Here is a 26834-nt window from a genome sequence, read left to right as displayed (position 1 = left end):
GTGATTGTGGTGGAGCCAGAACCTCCACATGTGGAGATGTATCCACTTCAGCCTCTCTGGAGTGCCAGATGGGTGGGGTTTGCACTTCTGGGACTATTTTATTCGTTCCAATGGGCCAGGCAAGCTTAATCAAGCACACATTTGAACCCAGGTCAGATTGTTACATAGAATTAGAATGTTTCATTCTATGGGTTCTTTTCTTTTCAATTATATATTCTATCCCACTACAATCTACCCATAGAATTAGAATAGTTCATTATATGGGTTCTATTCATTACAATTCAATATTATATCCCACTATAACTATCAACCCATAGAATTAGAAGGATTCATACTGTAGGGCTGCAGGTAGCCTAGCGGTTAACAGTGTCCTCGAGCCAGCTAGGTGAAAAATTGGTCGATGTGCCCTTGAGCAGGGCGCTCAACCCTAGTAGCTCTGGATAAGAGTGTCTTCTAAATGGCAAAAATGTATGGGTTCAATTCATTCTTATTCTATGGGTTGTTAGTTGTAGTGGGTTCCAATACTAATTTCATATACTGGCAGAGGAGAGGAAGGAGGTGTCATTTGATAGAAAGAAGGTGGAGGAGGACAGGAGGGAGATTGAGAAGAGCGAGGTGCAGGTGGAGAGGAAGGGGAAGACTGTGGGAAGGAAAGAGAAGATTATAAGGAGAGGGATCAGATTGTTCTGAAAAGCGAATGACTGATGGAAGATAGGGTGGCTGTCAGGGAGGAGAATGAGGATGTTCAGACCTAGGTGGGAGAGGAGGTGGAGAAGGTGAGAGTGCAGCTCGCAAAAGAGAAGGAGATGACCGAGGGAAGGAGAAGCAGAGGCTGAGGGCCGGAGTCCATGTTGAGGAGATGGAGAGAAGAGGACGCTCTTGCAAAGAGAGAGAGATAGAGAAGCTGATCACTGGCAAGGAGTGGATGAGGGAGGAGTTGGAGAGGTGGAAGGAGGAGTTAGAGGCATTGGTGAAAGAGAGACAGAGACTGGTGAGTAGGATGGTCGAGAATTAAAGAGTAATAAAACTGTACAGTGCAAGTCACTACGTAGCATTAAGGCCAGGAGTAGAACATTTTATAGCCCTAAATCAACACATAATCAATCAATTCTAACAGTAACCCCTCACCTTTGACCCCAGTATTAACCATTACCCCCATATGTCCTGTTTTTATTTTGTTGCAGCTTTTGGTTCTACCACCTTCCTCTTCACCCCTAGGTCCCCAAGGGGTCCCACCTCCAGCCGGTGTAAAACCAACAGCCACCTACCTCTCCTCTTCTCTCCTCTCCTATGCCCATCTCATCTCTTCTCTCCTCTCCTATGCCCATCTCTCCTCTTCTCTCCTCTCCTATGCCCATCTCATCTCTTCTCTCCTCTTCTCTCCTCTCCTATGCCCATCTCTCCTCTTCTCTCCTCTCTTATGCCCATCTCTCCTCTTCTCTCCTCTCCTATGCCCATCTCTCCTCTTCTCTCCTCTCCTATGCCCATCTCTCCTCTTCTCTCCTCTCCTATGGCCATCTCTCCTCTTCTCTCCTCTCCTATGCCCATCTCATCTCTTCTCTCCTCTCCTATGCCCATCTCTCCTCTTCTCTCCTCTCCTATGCCCATCTCATCTCTTCTCTCCTCTCCTATGCCCATCTCTCCTCTTCTCTCCTCTCCTATGCCCATCTCATCTCTTCTTCCCTCTCCAAAAATAAACATTTATATTTACATATAAAATGTTGTTTGTGATTGCTTTTGAAATAAATAGGTGGTCTAGATAGATCTACTGTATGTTCTAGTTCGAAGTCTACTAAGTTGGTCTTGATTCTAGAACTTGAGACAGCAAGCTAACAAGCTTGTGTGTGCAGAGCGGCACCAGAATTAAAAACACATATTACCTTTTTGTAAATAAATATATTTTGAAATGCTTCCTATTTCAGAAAACATCCTGGATAAATACTAAAAGAGCACATTTTCCATAAGCTGTAGGTAGAACTGTGGTCTAAATGGATAGTTCAGAGCTTCTGATGGCCTTCAGATAGAAGCTGTTTTTCAGTCTCTCTGTCCAAGCTTTGATGCACCTGTACTGACCTCGCCTTCTGGATGGTAGCGTTGTGAGCAGAGAGTGGCTCGGGTGGTTGTTGTCCTTGATTATCTTTTTGGCCTTCCTGTGACATCAGGTGATGTAGGTGTCCTGGAGGGCAGGTAGTTTGCTCCCAGTGATGTGTTGTGCAGACCACACCACCCTCTGGAGAACCTTGCAGTTGTGGGTGGTGCAGTTACCGTACTAGGCGGTGATACAGCCTGACAGGATGCTCTCAATTGTACATCTGTAAAAGTTTGTGAGGGTTTTAGGTGACAAGCCAAAACAAGCCAAATTTATTCTGCTTCCAGTAGTATTTTATATTAAACTGTAGTGTTCTATAGTAAACGGTAGTATTTTTATGTGGGGGAAAAGCAGGTGCAGACACTTATTGCTCCTATGATACTTGTGGGTAGAGGTGTATCATACATAACTCTGTGTGTGTGTGTGTAACAGTATAACTTTAGACCATACCCGGGCGCGAACCAGGGACCCTCTGCACACATCAACAACAGTCACCCACGAAGCATCGTTACCCATCGCTCCACAAAAGCCACGGCCCTACTACTTCAAGGTCTCAGAGCAAGTGACGTCACTGATTGAAACTCTATTTAGCGCGCACCACCGCTAACTAAGCTAGCCGTTTCACATCCGTTACGTGTGTGTGTGTGTGTGTGTGTGTGTGTGTGTGTGTGTGTGTGTGTGTGTGTGTGTGTGTGTGTGTGTGTGTGTGTGTGTGTGTGTGTGTGTGTGTGTGTGTGAGAGAGAGAGAGAGAGAGAGAGAGAGAGAGAGAAAGAGAGAGTGTGAGAGAGAGAGAGCCTGTGAGCCAGCCAGGCCCCTTAGTGTGTCACGTGAAAAGTCATCTGAGGCCCGGAAACAGCTGTTCTCATTTGGGTATTTTGACAGTAGGTCATTAGCAAACATGTCTGGGGGTTTCCTCTGAAAATTGAGAAGGTAGTGAGGCACTCCACCAGTCACTCTCCACACCCCAGCATCTCATCCCCACCGCAGCCCATGAGTAAATAATACACACCCCATTACTCAGAGCTTTCAGGTTTTACTGTATCAAGGGTTTACAGAGAGAGTGGAGTTCAGTCCCTCTTTCTAAAACCTTGCCATTTGATATTAGGCTACATTTAGCTGGTGCTGTCTACTGGCACTCTTTACTGTCTGTATCAATTTAATCTCACAGTGGAAAGCAGACCGTGTTTCATTTGAGTGGCATGTCTTCAAACTGTACATGTGGAAATAACAGTTACGGCTGTTTCCCAGCTGTCTGTCAAACGGGTCTCCGCCCCTTTAATCATACCATTGGTCATATTGCACATGGGGTGTTTACTCATTGGTCGTTTTTTTGTCAACACAAAGCACTCCCCGCCGCTCCTTTGCCCTGTATGTGTGTTGTTGAACTGGGTGAGGTTCTACTTGCGAACGAAGCGGATGAGTAAATAATTTAAATGTCTCAAATATCTTTCTTGCTAGCCAACTAGCTTCCTATGACGGAAGTTAAACTAGCGAGACAACACGAGACCCCCTAGCTACTCAAGCGGCGGCTCGTGTGGAAATGTGCAGTATATGCGTTTGTAGTTTGACATTAGCTAGCTATATTAGCGTTGGTCATTCATTCAGTCGCTAGCGGTGAGATGGTTTTCTTTTGTGTTAGCTATATATTGGTAGCTACTCTGTTGGCTATGGCTAGCTAGCGTCTGCATTTGACAGCAGTGACCGCTCGAGAGACATCATGCGATTCCGCCAGGATACGATCGGCACCTGTTTTCCAGCTATCAAGACAAGATGCTTGCTTGTCCAAGGGAAGTAGCCACATTTGATTTCAAACCATAGTTGGTATTCGGGAATAAGGCGGACACTGATCTTGAGAATTGGCTGTTAGCCGTCATTGGCTATCTATCCTCGGCGAAACCGGTTTGGTAGCTAACTAGCTGGCTAAAGTGATTGCTAGAATAGCTACATTTGGATGCATACGGAAAATGGCATCAACAAAGGCAAAGGTTGGGATAACTAATGAAAGCAACTCCATTCGCGAGAGTAGTCCCATGTTGTTGGCCGGAGCAGCATCGTTAACGCTGAACAACAGGACATACTCACTCGATGACCTGGACACCATTGCCACAGTTGGTAAGTTTAGGCAGCAAGCCAGTATGTTACAGTACACACGCTGGTATAACTGGTCTGTCTATCACAGGGCTTCTCACACTATCCTGCCTATCAACTAAGCTATATAGGCTGCTACTACTGGTACATGTTTGGCTCGTGCCAAGGCGACTATGTGATCAGCCATTCCATGGGATATGAGATCATGACATGGTGACGTGCTGAATATGAAACATGATTCAACTCTTGAGTCAGAAGAAAGCTGTCATGACCCTGTTCGGTCTGCTACTTAACCTGTCAACCGGATGGGGACAAGAACATTCTCCATTTCAGTCAAGCCCACCCATAGGTTTAACATCCACCCTGTGCCCAATCATTGAGGAATGACACCCATGACATTAGGGGAAATATCTGTGTATATCTCAGGGATCAAGCAGGGTACATGGTCACATTGCATACATGAAATAACCAGCTTGAGAAGTGAAAGCTTAATGGAGGAAACTCTTACTTCCCTCATTATCAGACTTTTGCAACATCGAAACCCGTTCGACTAGTTCAGAGAGGGTGAGTATGTATTATTTCAACAACAACAAATAAAGAAAAGAAAAAAGGAAATTGGTATATTAGTGAGGTGTCAGATGTTCCTTTTTGTTATTGTGAGCAGTGCCCTGTGAATGTCAAAGGAATGTCAAAGTTTGTGTTTGGCTCTGCTCACTCTTGTATGGGCACGTAAGTCCTTTCGCTGCATGGGTGATGTGTCAGCAGGCTCAGCTGTTGAACAGTGTTTTTTTTTATCACATGGGTGGAGTCCTCTGTGGTGAGTCTAATGCCTGAAACCAAGAATGTTAAAACAACATGCACTACTACAACACTGAACACAGGCTACTGGTCACGAAAACCACTTCATCTTTTACTCTCATATTTGATTAATGACGAGCAGGACACTTAGCCAATAGAGAATTCCCATCATTCTAAGCCCACGCGATCAGGGAGAGGATGAAGCTTATAGGCCGAAGATAAAATCATCCAATTTGCAAAACCTTTTGTTAGATGATGATGATGATGAGAGGGATTTACTTCTTATGACTAATCAGTTACACGTCTTGAGGACGGCTTTTGTCTAATGGTCATTGAAATAATGAGGCGCCTCGCTCTCACGTGACATCCGAAGCTTACAGTCATTACAGGCATTTTGCCCATCTTTCATGCATAGGAAACTTTTTTTTTTGGTGATGAGGCAAAAATGGTGGGGCCTAAGCCAAGTGCATTGAGTAGCATCAACAAGCTAGGCTCGTATCAGTCCACGTCTGGCCTTGTTCCGTCAAATATGTAGTGTCAGTCAAATCAAATAAAACACACAGGCCTATCTATTTCTGCTTCCACAGAATTAGAACAAGAAGCATTCTGTATTCTATTCAAATAAATGTAGGCTAGCATCCAGCAAGCCAAGAATCTGACAAAATAGCACACCTTTAAGTGTCGCTGTGAAAACAGGTGTCACTCTTTCTCCCTCTAATTGATTCAGTTCAGTTGTGGAGCAAAAATAGGTCAGTCATTTCCCCTTCACTTTTCCAAGTTAGCTAGACCTCTGGTTTGTTTCCATGCAAAATGGCTCACATTGGTTTTGTGAGAAACATCCATTTTCTGCCATTTATTATCATATAGCCTAGCTGTTTTTATTTTTTTGGAAACAATATTCAGTACACCATGCAAGTATTCAGTGCAGCATTTGGTGCATATCCCTTTGCTTCGGGCGTTGCTGTATTGGAGAGAAAAGAACAAACCAGGCTTGACCCACTTGCAGGGGAAAACCTATGTCACATTGCCAAACGAAATCACTGGACATTTCTGGTGGTAATCACTCAATATGATGAAAATAGTATATACAGTTGAAGTCGGAAGTTTGCATACACTTAGGTTGGAGTCATTAAAACTCGTTTTTCAACTACTCTACAAATTTCTTGTTAACAAACTATAGTTTTGGCAAGTCAGTTAGGACATCTACTTTGTGTATGACACAAGTTATTTTCCCAACAATTGTTTACAGGCAGATTATTTCACGTATAATTCCCTGTATCACAATTCTTGTGGGTCAGAAGTTTACATACACTAAGTGCCTTTAAACAGCTTGGAAAATTCCAGAAAATTATGTTATGGCTTTAGAATCTTCTGATAGGTGAATTGACATCATTTGAGTATATTGGAGGTCTACCTGTGGATGTGTTTCAAGGCCTACCTACAAACTCAATGCCTCTTTGTTTGACATAATAATATAATATTATATGCCATTTAGCAGACGCTTTTATCCAAAGCGACTGACATCATGGGAAAATCAAAAGAAATCAGCCAAGACTTCAGAAAAAAATTGTAGACCTCCACAAGTCTGGTTCATCCCTGGGAACAGTTTCCAAACGCCTGAAGGTACCACGTTCATCTGTACAAACAATAGTACGCAAGCATAAACACCATGGGACCACGCAGCCGTCATACCGCTCAGGAATGGTTCTGTCTCCTAGAGATGAATGTACTTTGGTGCGAAAATCCCAGAACAACAGCGAAGGACCTTGTGAAGATGCTGGAGGAAACCGGTACAAAAGTATCTATATCCACAGTAAAAACGAGTCCTATATCGACATAACCTGAAAGGCCGCTCAGCACGGAAGAAGCCACTGCTCCAAAACCGCCATAAAAAGCCAGAGTACGGTTTGCAACAGCACATGGGGACAAAGATCGTACTTTTTTGAGAAATGTCCTCTGGTCTGATGAAACAACAAAAATAGAACTGTTTGGCCATAATGACCATCTTTGTATTTGGAGGGAAAAGGGGGAGGCTTGCAAGCTGAAGAACACCATCCCAACCGTGAAGCACAGGGGTGGCAGCATCATGTTGTGGGGGTGCTTTGCTGCAGGAGGGACTTGTGCACTTCACAAAATATATGGCATCATAATGGAAGAAAATATGTGGATATATTGAAACAACATCTCAAGACATCAGACAGGAAGTTAAAGCTTGGTCGCAAATGGGTCTTCCAAATGGACAATGACACCAAGCATAATTTCAAAGTTGTGGAAAAATGCCTTAAGGACAACAACGTCAAGGTATTGGAGTGGCCATCACAAATCCCTGACCTAAATCCTATAGAAAATGTGTGGGCAGAACTCAAAAAGCGTGTGCGAGCAAGGAGGCCTACAAACCTGACTCAGTTACACTAGCCCTGTCAGGAGGAATGGGCCAAAATTCACCCAACTTATTGTGGGAAGGCTACCTGAAACGTTTGACTCAAGTTAAACAATTAAGGCAATGCTACCAAATACTAATTGAGTGTATATAAACTTCTGACCCACTGGGAATGTGATGAAAGAAATAAAAGCTGAAATAAATCATTTTCTACTATTATTCTGACATTTCACATTCTTAAATTAAAGTGGTGATCCTAACTGACCTAAGACAGGGGAATTTTTACTAGGGTTAAATGTCAGGAATTGTGAAAAACTGAGTTTAAATGTATTTGGCTAAGGTGTATGTAAACTTCTGACTTCAACTGTACATGCACACATCTAAAAATGCAACAGTAGCTACTAGAGGAAGAAAAATATCAGTTTGCTGCATCCACAAGATTAGGCTACTTGAGGGAGCAACGAACGGTGATTGGAAAAGGACATTACCATATGTCTTTACTGTGCCGGCAGGTACTAGTCCTAACCTCCCTAGACGATTTGGCTTCTGCAGCAGATTCCTTCTGAATACAAACAAAATATTGATTGAGCTGTTGCCTAAAGACGACACACATGTCATTATTAACTCACTTATATTGAGCAAGGTGCTCACTGTGTTTGCCAAAAGATTTTCTCTAGCTGTTTTTCGTGCTTAAGTAGTGTAGGCCTAAAGCCTGCCTGTTGGGAATCTCTAGATAAGTAGTATTAGGCCCACTAGGAGAGGACAAACATCCGTAGAATATCCATCTGATTGTGCTGACTTTACAAGAACGTATCTGCTTTGAGGCGCTATATTACACCAGCAATGTTTTCAGGTATAGTAGTACAGTTGAGCTCAGAGTCAAACCTGACAGTTATCTAACCTCTGTCTTATGATATGATGAAGAAGACAAAGAAAGGGGTTGGGCTTTGTTTTGCTTGCTCCTATTAGATTACTATGGAGACTGAGAACAGGGAAGGACAAAGAATCCTTGTGCGAGGTAAGCCCAAACGTGCCAGAAGCCAACTTCATCTGGGATTGTGAGTCCATCTCTGTTTGTCTACTCCCTCTCGCCTTACTCACAGTGAAATATGACTAGACATGGGGTGTTATTTTGTTCTCTAGACCTGGGGATGGGAATAGAGAAACATTCTGAATTGGGAACCGGAATCATTCTGAATTGGGAACCGGAATAATGAGGTCAGACTTGTAAAAGAGTGAGAAGACAACTCAAGGAATCTTGGACAGTTCTTCCAGGTTCAACCTCTTTTAATTGATGGAAGGGTGGAAGACATGTCAGGCATGATTGAATGTCAAAAAGAAATGTCATTCTGATTTCATGAAATTACTTGATCCAGAGATTAGTTCCTGATTTATCAAATCAAATGTTATTTGTTACATATGCCGAATACAAGAGGTGTAGACCTTACAATGAATGCTTATTTACAGGCCCTTAACCAACAATGCATTATTAAGAAAAATAAGTGTGAAGTAAAAAATAATGGTGGTTGATTTATTGCAGAAATAATCTGAATTCAATGTTGCTCTATGACCTTTGGGGGGGGGGTATGAGAGAGAACTTAACGCCTTGTCTAATGACTGTTCCTCTCTCTCTCGTTGCTTCAGGCACAGGGACCTTTGGCAGGGTGTTCCTGGTGAAAGACAAGAAGAGCAGGGCGTTCTACGCTCTGAAGGCGATGAAGATCCCCGACGTGATCCGGCTGAAGCAGGAGCAGCACGTCCACAACGAGAAGGAAGTCCTGACCGAAGTCAACCACCCCTTCCTCATCAGACTGTGAGTGTCTGATCACCTCATCGACACACAACGTCACCAAACATAGCCTAACGTGGCTGTCATAACATAAAGACAAGGAAGTCCTGACTGAAGTCCACCTCCCCTTCCTCATCAGACTGTTATTGTCTGATCGCCTCAACGCCATCGTCAGCCACAGATCTGTTGGAAGTGGATTTAATATATAAATAATATATGCCATTAAGCAGAAGTCTTTATCCAAGGTGACCTCCCCTACAGTGAGTGTATGCGTTTCTAGAATATGTGTGTGATTAGGGGTGGTGAATCCCATGACCTTGGTGTTGCTAGCACCGCGCTCCTACCCACTAAGCCACACAGGGCCACTTTCCACTTGTCCTCTACAACCGTTTTGACAAGGCCCATGCCACATACTGTAAGCTGAGCAAACACTGACCAGACTACCGTGTGGTCTAACTCTCTACATCCAACCACTGTTACCTGACCAATATTTGTGTTTGACTAGAGTCACCTTGTTCAAATGTACCGGTGTGTTTATTTCCTGTTTATACCTTCCAGGTTCTGGACCCACCATGACGATCGTTTACTCTACATGCTGATGGACTACGTTCCAGGCGGGGAGCTGTTCAGTTACCTCCGTAGCCGCGGGCGCTTCAGCAACACCACGGGCCTCTTCTACTCCACGGAGATCGTGTGTGCCATCGAGTACCTCCACTCCAAAGAGATCGTCTACCGAGACCTGAAGCCGGAGAATATACTGCTGGACAGCGAGGGACACATCCGCCTCACGGACTTCGGCTTCGCTAAGAAGCTCTCGGACAGGTATGATGTAATGCCGTAGAGTGCAACTTTATTGTCCATCGAGACACGGAAATGTGTCTTTGGACTGTGTTATTATATTTCCAACATCCCTGAGACCACACACACCCTAGAGACTGGAAGCAGCACAGGGTCAGCCGCAGAGCAGCGTCCCAGTATGAGCTGTTCGTCCCCACAGGTATCATCCCATCTGGGAGCAGGTGTGTTGCACAGCTAGGACATCCTTAATTGTTAGATATTATGCCCCCTGACAAGTCATTACCAGGATATTATTAGACTGCCGTGTTAATTGCGGGAATGAATGCTGTTTGTTTTTCTGTCTCATTGTAAGAGCGATACAGACATATTTGCCTGATTGGTACAGTAGGGACATAGATATCCTTCCTGAAGTTGTCATTGTACACCCATATAATATTCCGAGTGTATGGAGTGGAATCCTCGCTCTATCTAAGACGGAATCCGAAAAAAACGCAAAGATGCGATGGAAATTGCCGTTATTTTGTTTTTGCTAGTCCGCTTCAGTAACCTCCGTAGGATTGGAAAGCTGCAGCACTCCGGGTTAAAACGGTGTTGTATCTGCACTGCGGTAGTGTAGTGAGACTGCAGTAGCACTAGTGTTTTGCAGGGAGCCTCGCTGAACACAAACCTGAACCCACTGACATGTAAACAAAATGGACTAAGATTACATTTTCTCTGTCCGGGAGAGTAAAACAGATTTGGAGTAGATGTGTCTCTGATGTGCATCTTGTGACCCACTTAAAGAAACGGAAGGCAAAAGGAATTGCCTCGAATGCGGCGAGGGTGTGAAGAACAAACGAATGAGCTGAGTTGGCTGCCTTGCCACTGGTGGTGTTCCTGTGCGCGGGCGATCAGTTTAGAAGGTGAAACAATACCACACCACACTGTTGATGCTTCCACAGTGCCACCTCATGGCGGAATGGACCCGCTTTGGTTCTGGGATGTGCTCGGAGGTTACCGTTTTTTTTAGACTAGCTTTTGTCAGTCGTAGAGTAGCACTCTGTCCAGAGAGTACTCTGAGTCTGAGGTACATATGCCTTACAGACAAAGGTTGCATGCCACAAAAAAAATGCACAATGCAATCTGCTTTTTCCACATTGCGACCAGTGTCCCGTTGTCGTTCACATCAAACTCTATACTAATGGTGGAAATGTACGAATGAAATCAGGGACCTCGAGCCTGCTCTTTAAACAGAGTAACCATTTGCATACAAATTAACCATCACCACGGCAACTGACCAAGAGTTATTTTCCAAATGGCCAGTTTTTTTTTCTTCTTCAGAACATTAAAACAAAATCTGATAAATGATAGTTTGTTGTGTCATATTCTGCTCCCCACTTCAGATACCCTCCCTGCTGGCCTGATAATAGTGATCCAGGGTTGTAATATGTCCTCCAAACAGTGTTAATCAGCTGTACTATTGAACCAAAGACATTGATCTACCAATAACACAACCAGAACCAATACTTCCAGCAAACTAAAGCTCCGTCACTCTGTTGGATCCATATACCACCCGATAGTACTGTGAGATCAGGCTGCACACGCTGCATTAGTTCTACCACGTCAGTGTACATGCTACTGTGAGATCAGGCTGCACACGCTGCATTAGTTCTACCACGTCAGTGTACATCAAATCAAATCAAATTTATTTATATAGCCCTTCGTACATCAGCTGATATCTCAAAGTGCTGTACAGAAACCCAGCCTAAAACCCCAAACAGCAAACAATGCAGGTGTAAAAGCACAGTGGTTAGGAAAAACTCCCTAGAAAGGCCAAAACCTAGGAAGAAACCTAGAGAGGAACCGGGCTATGTGGGGTGGCCAGTCCTCTTCTGGCTGTGCCGGGTAGAGATTATAACAGAACATGACCAAGATGTTCAAATGTTCATAAATGACCAGCATGGTCAAATAATAATAAGGCAGAACAGTTGAAACTGGAGCAGCAGCACAGTCAGGTGGACTGGGGACAGCAAGGAGTCATCATGTCAGGTAGTCCTGGGGCATGGTCCTAGGGCCCAGGCCAGTTGAAACTGGAGCAGCAGCATGGCCAGGTGGACTGGGGACAGCAAGGAGTCATCATGTCAGGTAGTCCTGGGGCATGGTCCTAGGGCTCAGGTCCTCCGAGAGAGAGAAAGAAAGAGAGAAGGAGAGAATTAGAGAACGCACACTTAGATTCACACAGGACACCTGAATAGGACAGGAGAAGTACTCCAGATAAACAAACTGACCCTAGCCCCCCGACACATAAACTACTGCAGCATAAATACTGGAGGCTGAGACAGGAGGGGTCAGGAGACACTGTGGCCCCATCCGAGGGGTGGCCCCATGCTACTGTGAGATCAGGCTGCACACGCTGCATTAGTTCTACCACGTCAGTGTACATGCTACTGTGAGATCAGGCTGCACACGCTGCATTAGTTCTACCACGTCAGTGTACATGCTACTGTGAGATCAGGCTGCACACGCTGCATTAGTTCTACCACGTCAGTGTACATGCTACTGTGAGATCAGGCTGCACACGCTGCATTAGGTATACCACGTCAGTGTACATGCTACTGTGAGATCAGGCTGCACACGCTGCATTAGTTCTACCACGTCAGTGTACATGCTACTGTGAGATCAGGCTGCACACGCTGCATTAGTTCTACCACGTCAGTGTACATGCTACTGTGAGATCAGGCTGCACACGCTGCATTAGTTATACCACGTCAGTGTACATGCTACTGTGAGATCAGTCTGCATAGGCTGCACTACTACTGACTGGAAGGACCAGTCGACTGACCGCTGATACTGTTGTGAGAGCAACCTACATACAGGACACTACTATAAACGGCAGGGTGAGCACTTTACCTGACTGGGGTTGTCTTTCCCTGAATGTAATAGAAGTCTCCTCTCTCTCGGGTGAACTCATTGGAATGTGCAGTGTGTGCTGCGCACAGGGTGACCCTTGGGGAAACCTAGGCTTGGATTGATCATCAGTCAGCTATTATCGGCTACACATCCCAAATAAACGTTGTACGCGTCTGCGTGTTCCTGTGTTCTGTTGTAGTAACGTAACATCTCATCTCAAATGTAAATGGTTCAAACCTAATATTGTTTCTCTTTAATGTCTCTTTCTCCATCGCTCCGTTCAGGACGTGGACTCTGTGTGGAACCCCAGAGTACCTGGCCCCAGAGGTCATCCAGAGCAAAGGTCATGGCCGGGCGGTGGACTGGTGGGCCCTGGGGATCCTCGTGTTTGAGATGCTGGCTGGGTGAGTAGTGTTGTCGTGTCCTCTGACTGAATGGGAAGGACTGGTGTTGAGCTGAACACTAGTGTCATGTCTCCTGACAGGGCAGGGTTGAACACCAGGGGGCCCCAGTCCACCAGAGGACAAGATGACTGGGTGGTAGTAGCAGGGGTTGGGCTCAATTTCATTTATATTCAGAAAGAAAACTAACATTCCAATTCTCCTCAATTTGATTTTTTAATGAAAAATATTGGAATCGGAATTCCAGTTTACTTCCTGAATTGAGATAGAATTGATCCCGTGCTAGTGTAGTAGTATGTATGTATGTATGTATGAAGAGTGGCTATCCTCTATGGACAGTGGGCTCTGTCTATGAACAATGGGTAGTATTCAGCAGAATGTCTGTGGCGAGTCAATGGAGTGACAAGTGTGCTGTTATTCAGATAGTTGACCTTATGAGGTTACGTCACCCTGTAGTGGGCTTAATTCCAAGACCAGTCTGCCTTGTGTTTCTGTGATGACAGAGGTGGACGGTCTTAAGGATGAAAGGAAGGTTACAGATTGAAGAAAGGTCAAAAGTAACTTATTCTGACACATTCCCACCTGTGTGTGATCTGTGGAGACCAAGGTTTCATGATAACAAACTCTGGTGGCTTTAAGCTGTGCTCTCTCGTCTGAGAACCCCACTCAGTCACTCATTAATTCAAGGCCTACAGAAGCACTGCTGAAATAGGATTTCTGTAGACGGGCCGTAGTTGTACCATAGCTTAACGACGCCGGGCCTGTGTTCCAAATGGCACCCTATTCCCGATGTAGTGCACTACTTTTGAACAGAATCCTGGTCAAAAGTAGTGCACGACATAGGGAATATGGTGCCATTTGGAACGCTGACAGTGACGCTGGGCCGTTTAGCTATGGTACATCTGCGGCCTGGTGCCTATAGAAATCCTATTTCAGCAGTGCTTCTGTGGAGTGCACTGGCCTTGAATGAATGACTCACTGACTGAGTGGATGTCTGCCAGCAGCATATAGCATCACTCACGTGGCCTGCTGCTCTTCCGCTCCTCTTTGAGACGAGGGAACCAAGTTAAATGATTTGTTCTATATAGCCCATCCTACACATGAGTTAAGCGCTTGCTTTTTGCTTCTAATCCGCATGCATTTCTGCAGGCGTCACATAGGCTACACCCTACATATTGAGCCTAGTACACGTAGCCTATGTGTGCACTCACTGAACGGTGAGTGGATAAATGTGTCTGCCAAGTGCCATATTATTAAGCAATAAGGCACGAGGGGGTGTGGTATATGGCCAATAAACCACGGCTAAGGGCTGTTCTTTGTCACGACACAACGCGGAGTGCCTGGATACAGCCCTTAGCCGTGGTATACTGGCCATATATCACGAACCCCTGAGGTGCCTTATTGCCGTCATAAACTGGTTACCAGCGTAATTAGTGGTAAAAATAAATGTTTTGTCATACCCGTGGTATACAGTCTGATATACCACTGCTGTCAGCCAATCAGCATTCGGGGCTCGAACCACCCAGCAAGAGAGAAGGGGTCTGATAGTGTTATGTTCAGTACACTATCACAGAGGCTCCCAACCAGGGGCACTTGGCCTGTCCACAGAAGGTACTTGAAAAGATTCATGAGACCATAGTCCTACTGGTAATATACTCATGAGGGGGTAAATCAGGGGTACTCCAGGCAGAGCAAAATTCAGTTGGTGGTACAGTAACCCGAAAAAAGGTTGGGATCCACTGCCTATCATGTGAATTAGGCGCCCCTAGAGGGCACTAGTTATTATAACCTCAGCACAGTACACAGGATGGGTTTGGGTGTGTATTGTTTGTTTTGCTATGGAAATGTAGCACAGCCCTTATCCCCAGAATGGGTAAAAATGTTGTGAAATCAGAGATTTGACTTCATATCTATGCCTTTTGAATAAAGTGAATATTGATAGGCCTAGTACTTAGGAGCTAGACGTTTAAAACAATCACTCTGTTTTTTTTCACTACGTGGCAGAACAGTTGGGGAAATATCATCTGTAACATGAATTTGATTTATTTTCATTTTTTTATTTGATGAATCATTTTTTGTTATTTACCGTATTGATTAAATCTGTATGAATATAGAAACGTGCTTCTGTACTAGAGTGGTAGTGAAGTTGTCAGCGAATCAGAAGTGCCTCCTCACATCACCCTAGTATATTCATGTGCCAGTAGAGAATTCAGTGGCCTTGGGCTTATGGTGAAGAAAAATGTGACCTTCTCCTTAGCATCCGTCACACTGGCCTTTTGAAGTGTGCGCACACACTCAGCGCTCCAGGAGACAAAAGCTCCCTTCAGAACAACGCGCCCTAAAGGTTGCCTGCCGTGTAACCGTTTTGTCAAAGGTCCTGTAGCTTCCGTAGTGGAGGAATGTAAAGGGGGGGGCGGCTTCTGAAAGTTACGAGGTGTGGTAGGTTTACACACTCAGACATCCATCCGCCCCAGGGTCCTGACTTCTGGGAATAATCATGACGAGGTCACCTGTGCACTGAGCTCCACACATACTCAGTCCAGCCCACCTGTATCTTACACACACACACCGACACACACAGACAGTCCAGTAGGCTTGTATCATCCTGTATCTAGTCCTGCCTGGAGGGGGAGCCTGCTCTCCTTAATGAAAACCGCTGTGTGTGTGTGTGTGTGTGGTCCTCCCTCCCACTCACATCACAACATCTTCTCTGGTCAATGTAGCCTATTCCAGTTCCATGCTAACCAGAAACCGTTTTAATTTCTGTTTCTCTGCAATCTGTGGAAGATGAGCATTCTTGTCGATTCTTACCGTAGCCGTGCTAGTTTAAATCTACTCCCAAACACCTAGGCCTACTCCTGCGTACAGACGATCCTAACTCCTACTGCTAAACATGTTAGTCGTTCCCTGTTTTGATTTATCCTGTTTTCACCATTTCCTCCGTCCGTTCCTCTCCCCGTCCTCCTCCCTGTGGAATCTTGGCGACACCTCAGGTGTTACGTAAACCGTAGGTTGCTGTTGCATAAGAGGAGCCGAGTCTCTAGTCTCTCACTGTTCATCACTGGGGACCTAGACTAATCTACCGGCAGGCTGGCGGGCGTGCCTGGGGGGGAGGACTGCATGGTGGTAGCCTGCACTTGGCCTCCCTCTTTAAGAGGAGGACCATCAGGAAAGCAGCTCCCTGTTGATTCATCCTTTGGCTCCCCTCGTATTCTACCAACGCCCAGACTCTTCCTCTTCTTTTTTCCCCCCCTCCCTTCTGCTCTGACATTCACTGTAGAGACCTGTCCCTGCTAAAGACATTACATTCCCCTTGGAAAGCAGCTTTCTGAAGGACTTTATTCTGATCTCAGGCCATGACCAAAAATCATTACCGGGCATTATTTCTCCCTTCCTTATCCTGTCCGTTTTAGTCATTTCAGTTTCTTGGCAGGTTTTGACTGATGCGTGCCGTCGTCCACTGATGCAGTCGTCCTTTTGATAGTTGTCTTATCTGGCTTTCGTCTGACCGTCTGACTTGAATGAATCTATTACACAATTCTCTGACCTTCTACGTAAAAAAAATAGTAATAATATCGGTCTGTGTTACACATCTAACAACCTCCAGGCCCCAATTCCACAGTCAGAGGTCTCTGTCTCCATTTTGACTGGCTCAGCTCGGCAGCCCCTGTGACAAACTGGTGTGATGATCCGCCTGTTTGCTGCATGTGAAATGCATTTAGCTAGACTGGCCTGGCCCGTTATGTAAAGCAGCCTGCACGGTTAATGGTTTGTCCAGGCTGGAGCAGTGCTGGGGAAGCGTTCACCATTAAACCATCAGTCACCAGAATGCAGCTGATTGGTCTGAGGAGCAACACACAGACACACAGACACACAGACACACAGACACACAGACACACAGACACAGCTCACACACACACAGAGAGTTAAACAGCACACACAGGTCACCAGATGAGTTAATTAAACTGTAGGGTCATGTGTTTCACTGCGTTGTGTTGTCGTGTACTTTACTGCAGCCCTTTCAATTTCCTGTTTTGTAGCTAGGTTTCCGTCCATCAAAAATCTGCATAAAAATATGTGCGTTTTCCCACCACAGGCGTGTTTCCTTCAAAAATGATTTGTTGCTCATAAAAATCTGTGCTTTTATCAAAACTTTTGCGGTTAAATTCCCATGTACCGGGGGGAAGAAAATACTAGTAAATGGGTTTCCATCGCATTTTCAACTCTATTGATGGTTTTGTCACAAAAGAACATTTGTTTTATATAGAAAATGTGCCCACTCTGGTCTTGGCACCTGCCCCCAAGTCAACAGCTCTCAGATACAGTGTGGGTAGGCTACCTACATGTGTGAGATTATTATGGACCGAAAAGCCAGATGATTTGTCAAACAGCAGACATGCATTGATCACCATGTCACCAATCAAGCTCATCACCATGCACTTTCAGCACCCTGTGATGTTCGTCACAACTTATTTCATCTGTAGCCTAATAAACTGCATGCTTTCCCATGTCGTAGTGGGAGGACATTTTACATAGTTCAGCAGCTGATCCAGAGCGACTTACAGTAGTGAGTGTGTACGTTTTCATACTGGACCTCCGTGGGAATCAAAACCCACAACCCTGGCATTACAAGCGCCATGCTCTTCCAACTGGGCTCCGCAGGACCACACAAAATATAATTGTGTGACACTAAGTTTACTTCAAATATAATGGTTGTCAATATTTGCGCCTGAAAGGCATTTCCACTGCCTTTTCTCGCATAATCAATTTTACAGAGACAAAAAGATCCCCATTTTGTATAGCGTATCCTGGCAGACATTTGGAAAGTTTACCGACAAACTTCCATCAAGCCTGTCGTGACATTTTAATCTGACGTGCTTGACTTGCGTAAATAGGTTGGATGGAAACCTGGTTTATGATTCTATTTTTCCTCTGTGGTTTAATTTTATTAGTGTTTGCCAATAGGAACAAACATTTTGAAGTAGTTGACAAGTTATCACCGGTTGAGGAGAGATGACTGTTTATATGACATGTTCTTTTATTTCCCCCTCCAGGTACCCACCGTTTTTTGACGACAATCCCTTTGGTATTTATCAGAAGATCCTCGCCGGGAAGCTGGAATTCCCGCGGCATCTGGATTTTTATGTAAAGTAGGTCGTGTACACACACACACACACACACACACACACACACACACACACACACACACACACACACACACACACACACACACACACACACACACACACACCCAGGCACACACCCAAACACAGGGGATTGTGGGTGAAATAATGGAGGGAAAATCCCCAAAGTCTACCACTACCTCGGCACAAACGTATTCCATTATGATACATAATATACGATAAGCCCGTCTTATAACATTTCGACTTGTGAGGAGAATGTATGGATGTTGGTTTTCACATCACATTTCAATCAGATTTTTAGATTTAGGTCTTGGCGTGCAGGAAACAAAATGTTCCTGAGAAGTCCTCCAGACTGTTATTGGAAACACACCCGCATCCACCATCACACTCTCTACCCATAACAAACATAGTGTGTTTTGGAAATGCATTACCAATACTCATGATTAGGACCTGACAATTGGAATTTGGCAGGGCTGCATTGTGAATACCTTTTTAGTTGTTTATGTGCATCTAGGAATGTACCAAATCCAATATTTAACTTATCTCTCCAGTGCGTGCGTGTGTGACCACCGGATGTGTGGATGAACGTGTGTGCCTGCCTGCGCACGCAGACTGTGTGTGTGTGTTTGTGTGCTGCGTCACACAGTGCAACCATCCTCCCAAACGGCAGGGTCAATCAGCGTCCCGTGCAGAAGATGAAGAGCTAGCTACGCTGGATGTCGGATGCAGGCCCTCACTAATGACACACTCTGCTGAGTTGGAACTCGTCCTTTAAACCCGTCACAACCATCACACTGCTCCTCAGAACAGCTGGAGGCTGGAGTAATGTTAGGAGATTACCGGCTTTAGAAGGAGAGGAGGACCTGGGCAGTACTCAATCAGCCCTGACACACTGGCCCAGCCGGATACCTGGAAGGGGCCACACACATACAGTGTTCCCTAACGCACGCGCACACACAGTCCCACTGCTACCACACACACACACACACACGCGTGCACACACAGTCCCTCTGCTACCACACACACACACACACACACACACACACACACACACACACACACACACACACACACACACACACACACACACACACACACACACACGTGCACATACACAGTCCCACTGCTACCGCACACACACACGCACACACACAGTCCCACTGCTACCACACACGCACACACACAGTCCCACTGCTACCACACACGCACACACACAGTCCCACTGCTACATAACACACTAACAAAAGAGCTCCAAACACTTAAGCCGTCTATCTTTTGGCCCCAGACAGACACAAGGGTTTTCTTTTTTTTATATTCCCTCCAGCTATATCACTGTCACTTTTACCCGGTCCCATCCATCAGAACTGATGGGTAGAACCTGAACCTGAGTTGTCTGTCTCTGGCTCTGTCCGTGTTTGTCTGTCCATTGCAGTAACTTTTTTCTATCACAGAGAAGATAAGACGTGTTACAGTATTACTGAACATGTGTAAGACCAACTTGTTAGATGCCTTTCAAATAGGGGGTGGCAGGTAGCCTAGTGGTTAGAGCGTTGGGCCAGTAAACGAAAGGTCGCTGGATCGAATCCCCGAGCTGACAAGGTCGTTCTGCCCCTGAACAAGGTAGTTAACCCACTGTTCCCCGGTAGGCTGTCATTGTAAATAAGAATTTGTTCTTAACTGACTTGCCTAGGGAAATATATATTTTTAAATAAGTATGCTATTCAGAATATACTGTACGGTCACTGTGCAGGACTTTCTGCATAGAAAAGTGTTGTTGTTTTTTCAGGCCGCCTTACTCCAAACAGAAAGAAAGAAACAACTTAAACAACTAAAACCAGATAGAAACTATGAAGAAAAGATAATGGGTCTTTTTCATGTCATTGGGCCCCGTTGATTTTTTTAAATGTTTGAGTCATTCCGATAGCATAGAATCATGCATAAGTCATGGCAAAATGTGTAGATTTGCAGGAAATGTGCTTTAAAAAATAAGTAAATAATGATCTCCACCACAAGGCAAAATGTGTAGAATTCCACAAACATGTTGGTTGGTGACTTCACCATTGGCCACGCCCCTGCCATTCCCACCACCTAAGCCCCATTTTGATCCAGAAAAAAAGCTCTGCTGCCTGGTATATTGCCATAGAAACGTACAGTGACATTGTTTATCGCTTACATATTGCGTAAGATAAAACTGTCTCAGATTGGGCAACCAATTGGAGTTAAGGAACGTTGTATTTCCCCTCAACGTTTCATAAGTCAGGCTACATGGACATATTTTTATTTAACCAGGGGGGGGGGGTCTTTTGTGAGGGAGACCTAGCGATAGGTCAGCAGGAAGTAGCCCGTGTGTACATACAATTACAATGGTCAGTGATATTTTCTTTGACCAGAGCTTTAAACTCAGACACTCTCTTCCAGTTTTAGTGTTTTGTAGTTCGTTCCAGGACCAAGGGAGTATTATAGGAGTAGGATTGTTATTATATGTATTTATTTATTTTTCTTCATTTTCAGTCCTTGTCGTATAGGGACTGTAAAAGAGAGCCACTGAATGAGAGCGGAGGCTGTAGGATTGTGAAGTTGTTGTGACTTGGGAGGGTTTAAGACACTAAAATGCACACTGTCAATAATCGGCTGGTATATTTACGCCTGCGCTGGCAAGCTCGTTGGTTGTGAGATACGGCAGCTTTATTGAAGGCTCACTCTGTCAGCGCCGGCCACATATCATGGGAAAACTTACACGGTCATTTTTAAAGGCATTTGTGAATCATCCCAAATTCATCCCTAAAGTATCCCTACGTCAGCATCTTCATAGTTGTGAAAAGTTTCACTTTAAAACCTGTCACTTTCCCTCAATTAAAATAGGGAGAGGGAAAGAGCAATAGAGGATGTTTCTGCCTGGATGAACCTCACACACACACACACACACACACACACAGGATGTACCTCTCTGTTACCCCATGGCACCTTTATGAGTCTGTCAGTGTTTCTGTTGTTCCAATAGCCAAGCTCATCTATCTTGTCAGCTTTTGGACGGAGACGGACCTCTTGACTTCTGACTGAAAACTGCAGACCTGGAGACAGTCACAGTGAGTTCACACTAACAATCTGTCTCCCTGACCGTCTTTCTATTGTTTTCCAGAGATCTCATCAAGAAGTTCCTCGTCATTGACCGAGCCAGGAGGTTAGGCAATATGAAGGTGAGTTTCAAGATCAAACCATGATTGAGATTCAGATTTATAAAGGTTTATTGTCCCAAGCTATACTAAAACATTACACAAGAACAGATACACGGTACTAATGAAACTCATGTTAAAGTGTTTTGTTGACTCGTCAGGTCGTGGAGTGAGTCTTTTGCAGTTTGACGTCACGGTCTCAGCACTGAGACAGGAAAGGGCCTAGGGAGTGACTGAATGTCTGCATTTGGTTCCAATTAGCTGGATACATAGAGGGAGTTGTTGTAGAGGTAGTTTGCACCCTTAAAGGCGTGGGAGGGGGCAGCAGGGGTTTAGGGTGGATCACAGAGAAACATATTTCCCCTGCACTGGCAACAAGTCAGTTTAGTAGTTAATCACATGGGGTCCGGGCTCATTACTTAGTCCTGCCATTTCAACATGACTGGGCATTCTATGCAAATATCAATTCTATCTTGCTGAAAAGATGCTCCCTTTTGGTAGCCAGGATGTCCACTGTAGTAGTAGGAGTGAAGCCAGTATGCACAAGCCATCTGCCCAGGAAATGTGTAGAACGCAACAGAGAAGCTGTGTTTGCACAGCGAGAACTGGAGTCTCCCTCCACAATGAACACGGGCCTCTTGGTAACACCATATTCCCTTTTAAAGGGCACTAGCTTTGAACAGGGCCCAGGGGGGGGGGGGCTCTGGTCGAAAGCAGTGCACTATTTAGAGAATAGGGTTCCATTTGGGACGCCGTGTCACTCCGTAGAGTGATCTGTAATTCCTCTTGAATAAATGAATGTTCTTTCTTACACCACTTGTGATGGAATTGTCTCTCCGTCATAACAGGCGGGATTAAAAATTTTCTACTAGACACCGAGCGGTCCAATGTAGGCGCCATGCACATCTTAACTCTCATGGCGGACTGATTATTCCTTGTTTGCTTGCCTCCGTTTTGTGCAGTTTGTATGTATGCCTCAGGAACACTGCAGGCCTGGCTTTTACTCAGCCACCAAAGATGGAAAGAAAAAAAACAAGTGTTTATCTGTTTCAGACTTCTCGTCCCTGTAGTCGACCGCAATTTTATGATTCATTCATTGGAATCGTATATGTATCTGGCACTGACGTTCAATCGAAGGATGATGTCTGAGTGTTTTGAATTACACTGTTCAAAGGCATAAGAGTCCATGTGGGAGTATATGATGTCTCTTTTCAATTAAACAACTGTTGGTAAGCACAATGATTTAAATAAACATAAATCACCACACGGTCTGTTATTAACTTGTGCCTCAAAGGGTTTTCTGAGGAACATGTGCTAGTTAGCTGACTAGCTAGCCGACTCTAGGTGTGGTCGAGCCACACACTCCCAGTATACAGGGGGAATCACCACAGACACCACAAAGTGTTTAGAAGGAACGATGTGTTTAGCTCTAATTGTCGTTATTATTTCAAACCCTTTATTCCAGACGTGAAGAACGTCATTTATCTTGATTCCAGATTGTGTCGAATAGAGGGCCCGCGGACGGCTCTGATGCACAGTGTCTTCTCTTGCAGAACGGAGCAGACGATGTGAAAAAGCACAGATGGTTCAAGTCTATAGACTGGGATGGTGTACCTCTGAGAAAACTGAAGGTCTGTCACGTTGGCGATATTACACACATCAATGGGAACACATGTAAACGTACACTTTATTTTCAGGATGTACTGTTTTCATTCAACTCACCATTTTAGAGTTGATGTACTTTTAAAAGAAAACACCTGCTTTTTTTTAGCTCTTTGATGTATTCAGAGTCATGTTATTTTTGTTCCCTCAGCCACCCATAGTTCCCAAGGTGTCCCACGAAGGTGACACGTCTAACTTTGATGCCTACCCCGAGGACGAGTGGAAGAAAGATGCACCTGTGCCTGCAAAGGACTTGGAAATCTTCAAGAACTTCTAGAAAGGCGGAAGTAATGACAGAAATACTTTGAAAACATTTAGGTCTTGTAGAGAGAGACTCAGGAACTTTTAGACCTTGGAGAGGGTCGGTCAGTCAAACTTCTAGATGTTGAGAAAATACAGACTTCTGGATCTTGCTGAATAACAGAAAGACTGGTAAATCATCTGAGATGTCACCATTGTATGGTCAGCAAGAGAACTTCCAAGCGTCCAAATCCCAGAACTTTATCTTGCTTGAAGACATTGAAGTGTTCCACATTGGGTGGAACAGCAGGACAGAATTGACCTAAAAATAACTAAAAGAAACATCATATCGCCACAATATTCATCTAGCATTCATTTCCTTTCATTTAAAAACGTTTTTTTCCACTTAACTAACACCTCAGTCCTCAGTTTCTTTGTTTCTCTGAGCCTTCTCCTGTTATGCAAAAAAAAAAAAAAAAGATGGTCCTCTTTGAACCAAAGGGCGTTGTTACTGAAATGAATATGTTTAAAATGCAATATTCAGGATTTTTTTAAATGTATTTTGTTGGGCCAAAAAGGTTCCAGTTTTCTTTGTTGGAACTTGTAGGACTCAACCAACTGAGCAAAGCTTATGATCCAAAAATGATCACGCATACAGTAGACTCAGTATTGAGCTGTACAGTAAATGGAATTGACATGTGTAGTTACTACATCTATACTTAGTAGATTGTACTTGACATTTTGTCAATGAGAAAGTATGAAACTTGTACAGGAACGTACTACAATATCATCCCAAGCAAGCTTTGTAATATCATTTTATTGACTGGCCGCTAGTCAAATAGGCTGTTAAACTTGTCATTTTGAGCTGTAAGTACTTGGCTATCTATCGGCCGGATATCCATGCATGTGTGCATCAAGGCCAGACCAGAAAGCTCTTGTAAAAGGTGCCTTACTTACTTCAGGAGCTTGGATGTGACATACTGTATGTCTTCTTCTTTTCTCCTGACAAGCTAGTGGTACTTTTTCAACTTTTATTTATAGAACACACACTGTTTATACTTGAGCTGTGCTGTTGAAAACGTTGACTGTTAATCATAATGTATGTGGAGTAATTGTTGTGTGGAAGAAGTGTAGCTAGCTACTATATGTGGAATCTGGTTCCTCCCGTCTTTCTTCCGTCCACCTCGTCCTATTTTGCTGTTCACACAGTAACAAAAAACGACCCTGTGTATTGACTGGTGTCTATCTTTGTCTCTAGGTCTCTTTCACGTACTTTAAAGAACTGTAGAATATACAGATCTCCAGCTGGTTTCATGTATAGCCAAGCAGGAAGTCGTCTCAGTAAGATGCTTAGCCATCTGCTTCAGGCAGCCAATAAACTCTTGTCTTCTCTCCACCAATCATATCACTGGCTAGTAGAAAGCACATCATGAGGCAATCACAAACAAGTCTCTCGAAAAACGTACTTAGTAACAGTAAGTCATTTGTGTCCCTTTTAGTCAACTTAAATGATTTGATTTGAACAATTTGATTGCGTGTATGTCATGTTTTATGTATATCTCTTAACCAATCATGGATCAAAACTCAGTGTGAGTTTAATCGGTCCGTTTGTATAGCTTTTTTTACGTATTTGTTTTAATTATTTTTTTTAGTGTGAAGTGTGTTTCTAGGGAATTTGCTTTACAATCCTCAGCCTTTTGCCTTTTTTTAAAGATGTTTATGTATTAGCAAAAGGAAAACAAATATGAAAGAAAAAATACTGCACTTTTAGGTCAATACAAGCATATATTTTATACCCAATACCATTTTACCAATGCCTTTTGTCAAAGTGTATAGATTTTTTTTAATTATTATTTAACAGCCTACCTTACATGGCCTTTTCATATGGTTAATGTCGCAGTATTGTATTTAACTTCTTCAGATACTGTTTAAAAGATCCACACAACCAGGATTAAAAACACCTCCTATCCACTGACTCAACAACTGATTCTCTTTCCTTCTGAAGTGTGGTTATAATATATTGTAATGTATAAATAGTGGAAGTAATTTGGTACTTTGCTTTCTAGGTGGAATTGTCTCCATATTGCTTACATTATGTAATCATTTCAGACATGCCAGAGTACTTGGGGTGGTAGGAGCTAGGGTTAGATTTGTAATTCAGCGTAGGATGTGATTTTCTATTTCCACATTGGTTTTGTATTTAATGTAGACAATATGTAAGTGATGTGACTGACTGTTGTCTGGTTGGCCAAATGCTATTACAGTATCAAAACCTTTAATCTTCTCTATGGTTCAATAGCTCTTAGCTGGCCTTAGAAGTGTTAGCTACCACTATTTCAAGTCATCAGACAAATGAACTTTCGGAGTGTTACAGTCGGTTGGTAATTTGTCTACAAGTTCACCGGCCTAGTCTGTATCTACCCAACATTGACATTGAGTTGTGTGTACATGAACACGTTAAACCGCACATCAGTCATCGATTCTGGAGCTTCATTATCCCCTCTCTTAAAGGCTCTCATTCATCCAAATTCATCTAAAAGGTATAGAGGTATAGTTGGTGCCTGTACGAACTACAGGCACCAAGGTACCATTTTAAAGGTGCCCTATTTCAAGAAAGTCATTAGTGTTTACAGTGGAAAGTGACTCGTGTTGTCTGGACCTCCTTGTGTTGCATGCTGGGTGATGACATCCAAGACTGCTCCAGAGACGCACAGCAGTGTGGAGCTGCCTCTGTAATAACTGACTAATGAATCCCTTATGATCAGAGAGACTCCACTGAGACTCTGGCTGTTTTTCAAATGGCACCCTATTCCTTATATAGTGCACTACTTTTGACCAGGGTCCATAGGGCTTGGGTCAAGAGTAGTGCACTATATAGAGAATAGGGTGCCATTTGAGACACTAACACTCTTTCCCTGACATCCCAGGAAAGGGGGGGGGGTGTTCCTCTGGGAATATCACATGTTCCACCTGCTGCACAGTGCAGCTCATGTCCTGTTATTTACTGTAATGGACCTTTGTACATCTGTGTTTACCATTTATGTTTCTGTGTTGTTCAGCAGATGCTAATGGTGACTCATGTTTGACTGGGGAGAGGGGATCCAGTCGACCACAATGACTCCATATCACAGTCTTACCATAGACGCCCATTGGGCATTGAAGGAAATGTAACTGTAAATCATTCCTCATTATGAGTGGTTGAGAATAAGTTAATTGAATTAAACCCTTTTACAAAAACTATTACGTTCCCTAAAATTCAAATTCAAGCTTTAGGACAAAAGTGCTGTGAGGTACCTCCGCTCTGTCATTGTCACAATTCTAGAGCCCTAACAACACGCTTTAGTGTTAACCTCTCACCTCCGGGCAGCCGTAAACATGAGCC

General features: G+C 44.1%; 1 protein-coding gene across 1 annotated transcript; it reads left to right on the top strand.

Moving 5' to 3' along the window:
- Window positions 1–3456: 3456 nt before the first annotated feature.
- LOC124008403 (cAMP-dependent protein kinase catalytic subunit PRKX-like) lies at window positions 3457–25427 on the top strand. The gene is made up of 8 exons (XM_046319662.1): window positions 3457–4202; window positions 9001–9169; window positions 9704–9967; window positions 13117–13236; window positions 18288–18383; window positions 21517–21574; window positions 23104–23181; window positions 23364–25427. Exons 1-8 carry the CDS (start codon window positions 4055–4057, stop codon window positions 23487–23489), a joined length of 1059 nt encoding a protein of 352 aa, XP_046175618.1. The 5' UTR covers window positions 3457–4054; the 3' UTR covers window positions 23490–25427.
- Window positions 25428–26834: the final 1407 nt, after the last annotated feature.

The sequence above is a fragment of the Oncorhynchus gorbuscha genome, linkage group LG21 (assembly GCF_021184085.1).
Source record: "Oncorhynchus gorbuscha isolate QuinsamMale2020 ecotype Even-year linkage group LG21, OgorEven_v1.0, whole genome shotgun sequence".
NCBI classification, from domain to species: Eukaryota; Metazoa; Chordata; class Actinopteri; order Salmoniformes; family Salmonidae; genus Oncorhynchus; species Oncorhynchus gorbuscha.
This window is presented reverse-complemented; position numbering and strand designations above follow the sequence as displayed.